Source organism: Enhydra lutris, unplaced genomic scaffold (assembly GCF_002288905.1).
Source record: "Enhydra lutris kenyoni isolate GAN:26980312 unplaced genomic scaffold, ASM228890v2 scaffoldscaffold83, whole genome shotgun sequence".
NCBI lineage: Eukaryota > Metazoa > Chordata > Mammalia > Carnivora > Mustelidae > Enhydra > Enhydra lutris.
Window position 1 is genome coordinate 1,827,325 of NW_019154167.1, and position 3,373 is coordinate 1,830,697.

The 3,373-nt window shown below is 50.8% G+C and overlaps 1 protein-coding gene across 1 annotated transcript; it reads right to left on the reverse strand.

The window, feature by feature from the left end:
- LOC111161308 (claudin 2) lies at positions 1 to 1,159 on the reverse strand. The gene has a single exon (XM_022524899.1). It carries the CDS (start codon positions 872 to 874, stop codon positions 182 to 184), a length of 693 nt encoding a protein of 230 aa, XP_022380607.1. The 5' UTR covers positions 875 to 1,159; the 3' UTR covers positions 1 to 181.
- Positions 1,160 to 3,373: the final 2,214 nt, after the last annotated feature.

Consider the following 3,373-nt stretch of genomic DNA (forward strand, 5'->3'; position numbering starts at 1 on the left):
TGTCACACCAGTTCCCGTTTCTGCCTTCGCTTTATCCAGCGGCCAAAGTCAGTCTATCCTCAGCACCTTCTGACATGTCCCAGTGCCAGTGTCCCTCACCTGCGGCCCTGGGTGGGGGGGGGCACTGTCCGCTGGTTTTCACAGACCCAGCCACCCGCCCCCAGCTCTGGCCCCTGGTTCTTCACACATACCCTGTCAGGCTGTAGGAGTTAAACTCACTCTTGACTTTGGGCAGTTGGCTGGCCCTTGGGGAGCTCCTAGTTGCGAGGGGCTGGGCCTGGTAGGAATCATAGTAGTTGGAGCGATTTCCCTGGAATGGGCAGGAAAAGCAGAGGATGATTCCAGCTACCAGGGAGAAGAGGGAGGAAATAATGCCCAGGTAAAGAGCCTCTCCGATCTCAAATTTCATGCTGTCAGGTACCAGTGGGGAGTAGAAGTCCCGCAGGATCCCATGAAGATTCCAGGCAACAGGAATGAAGCCCAGGAGGCCTCCGAGGATGAAGAAGACTCCGCCCACCACAGCCAACCTGTCCTTGGCTCGGGAGTCCTGGCAGAAGACTGTGCATCTCATGCCCACCACAGAGACTATGCAGGCCAAAGAAGAGAGCGCACTGGATGTCACCATCATGGCCTGGGCAGCCTGGATGTCAGCGGGCAGGCCTAGGAGGGTGCTGTAGATGTCGCACTGTGTGATGCCTGTGCTGTGCGTGGCACACTCCATCCAGAGGCCCTTGGAGAATCCGACGGCTGTCACGATGCTCGTACCGACGTAGGAGCTTGTTCGCCAGCTGGGAAGTAGCATGGCCACCAGGGTGCCCAACAACCCCAGGAGGCCCAGGACGTAGCCTACGAGTTGGAGGCCAAGGGAGGCCATTGCGGACCTCTCGGCAGTGGGGGCGTCGTCGGGGCCTGCTCCCTTGCCTTCAGGCTGCAGTGCTTGCTCCTTGGATCCTGGCCTCTAATCCCTCATTTCAGAGTGCCTCTCCCAAGCTGATTTCTCTCCTCCTTACAAGTGTCTGTGGGTGGCCACAAGCAGGCTCAAGAAGGCATCTAGAAGACCTAAAAAAAATCCATAAACCAGATTAAATATTGACCAGAAGCTTATGAGAAACCAGAAAATGCTGGATGCCTTTTGACCTTTGTTATCTTTAGAAATAACACATGAGAAAGAAAAAAAGAACTTTGAAAGTGGAGCCAAAATGTCATCGCCTCCTGCGTAGGCACATGCCTTGGGTTGGGTTGGCAGCCAGACAAAGCCAGGGGCCAGACGGGTGGCTCCTTTCCGAGAAGGTAGTGGTGACAGTGGTGGTTATGCCGGCTGCAGTAGCTCCGGGTCAGGCTCTCACCTGGCACGCTTCTGTCTCCAGAGCCTGATGTTGAATGCACTGCCCGGCAACACTGCCACGGGGCCCTCAGCTGCACACCGAGGCCAAACTCCAGGAGCCTGGAACAGGAGGAACAGGTCCTAGGATACAGCTCTGGACTCCGGCTTGCTAGAGGCCTCGCAAATCTCCAGGGGCCTAGAGAGGAGGGGTCTGGCCCTAGGTCATCGTCCCCACATGTGGAAATCTACACCAGGGCCAACTGGGGTCGGCGAAGAAGACTTCTGTCCACACGCTGAGAGCTCAGATCCACCCAGCCCTGCCCCAGTTCCCTCCACCAGGCACGACTAAGGACACTTCCTGTCTGTTTTCTTAATAGATTCCCTACCAGCCCCAGCCTCGGAGATAATGGGGAAGGATTTTTGGAGCGAAAGTTCTGCCAAGGCCTGGGGGTGGGGGAAGTCATGAAATTCCCTAGGCTATCTCCCAGCCGATGACCTAGGATGGACAGAGGAAAGGGAAGCTCTTCTACTGTAGAAGGCTTTGTAAGAGGAAGGTATCTGAGCCTATCCTTGAGAAACTCGGAGCTGTCTAGCATGTTGCATTGTTCAAGCCTGGTTGGCTCAGTCGGTTAAGAATCCGACTCTGGGTTTTGGCTCAAGTCGTGATCTCAGGGTGGTAAGACTGAGCCGGGTGTCGGGCTCTGCACTCAGCGGGGAGTCTGCTTGAGATTCTCTCTCTCCCTCTCCTTCTGCCCCTCCCCCTACTCTCTCTCTGTCTCTCTCTCAAATAAATAAATAAATAAATAAATCTTTAAAACTAAATAAATGAATGAACGAATGAATGAATGAATAAAATGTCCACCTGGAAATGCCACAGGCACCTCAAATTTGACATGTTCAAAAGAGAACTCATCATCTCTCCTATCACACCTTTCCCCAAACAGTTCTTCCCTGGGCCCCCTGAGATCGCTGAACTGTACCTCTATCCATCCCCTTGTGCCAACCAAAATCCTGAGAGTGATTCTTGGCATTATTTTCATACTGACTCCTCACTTTCCATGGTCAATGTCTCACCAACTCTATCTCTTGCATATACCTCAAATTCACGGCACCCTTCTCCCCATCCCTACCGCTACTTGCCAGAGTCAGTCCTCCTCCCCCCAGACTGTAGCAATGACTTCCTCACTGGTCTTATTTCCGGTTTTGTCTCCCACGGTTCATTCTCCATGTCGTTGCCAAGGTGATCTTTCAACACATTAATCTGATCAAGTATCTACATAAAACATTCCAGTGGCTCCCCATTGGCTAAAGGATAAAGTCCAAACTTGTTTGTACTCTATGACCTCTCAAGCTTCATCTCTTGCCATTGTCCTCCTCATATTCTTGCTGAGCTAAATTACTCTTGGTTCCTCAATCATGCCATATTGTCTTTTGCTTGCAAACCTGAGGGCAAGCTGTTCCTTCTATGCAAGATGCCTGGCATTCTTTTCTCTCTGTTTAGTGCTTGCTCACCACTTAGTGTTCCACTCTTATGTCTCTTCCTCGAGCTTGGATCAAGTTCACCTCCTCTGTGTTCTTGTAGCATTTTCTGTGTTTCCTTACCCCTATCATGGTAGTATAGTGATAATAACAACTGTAATAGTAATAGTAATAATAATAATAATAATAATAACAGTTATATAGTGTTTCTGATGTGACTGATGTATAAATTAGAAGCCTTCTATATGTGTTAACTCACTTAATCATCACCGCAATGTTTTGTGGTAGGTGCTAATCATCCCTATGGTACAGATGAGGAAACTGAGCTAGGAAGAGGAGTTACTGCCCTGTACTGCAATTTCCTACTTAAACCCTTATTCCTCCCCGGCTTGTCTGTGAGCTACATAAGGGCAAGGACTGTATTGTATTCATCTCTGGATCTCAAGTGCCTTGCAGAGTATGACACCCAGAACAGGTATTTAAAAATATCTTCTTGGGACACCTGGGTGGCTCAGGTGGTTGAGCGTCTGCCTTCGGCTCAGGTCATGACCCCAGGCTCCTGGGATTGAG

Excerpts from the sequence above, each read along its gene's own strand:
- LOC111161308 (XM_022524899.1), bottom strand. The coding sequence starts at position 874 with ATGGCCTCCCTTGGCCTCCAACTCGTAGGCTACGTCCTGGGCCTCCTG.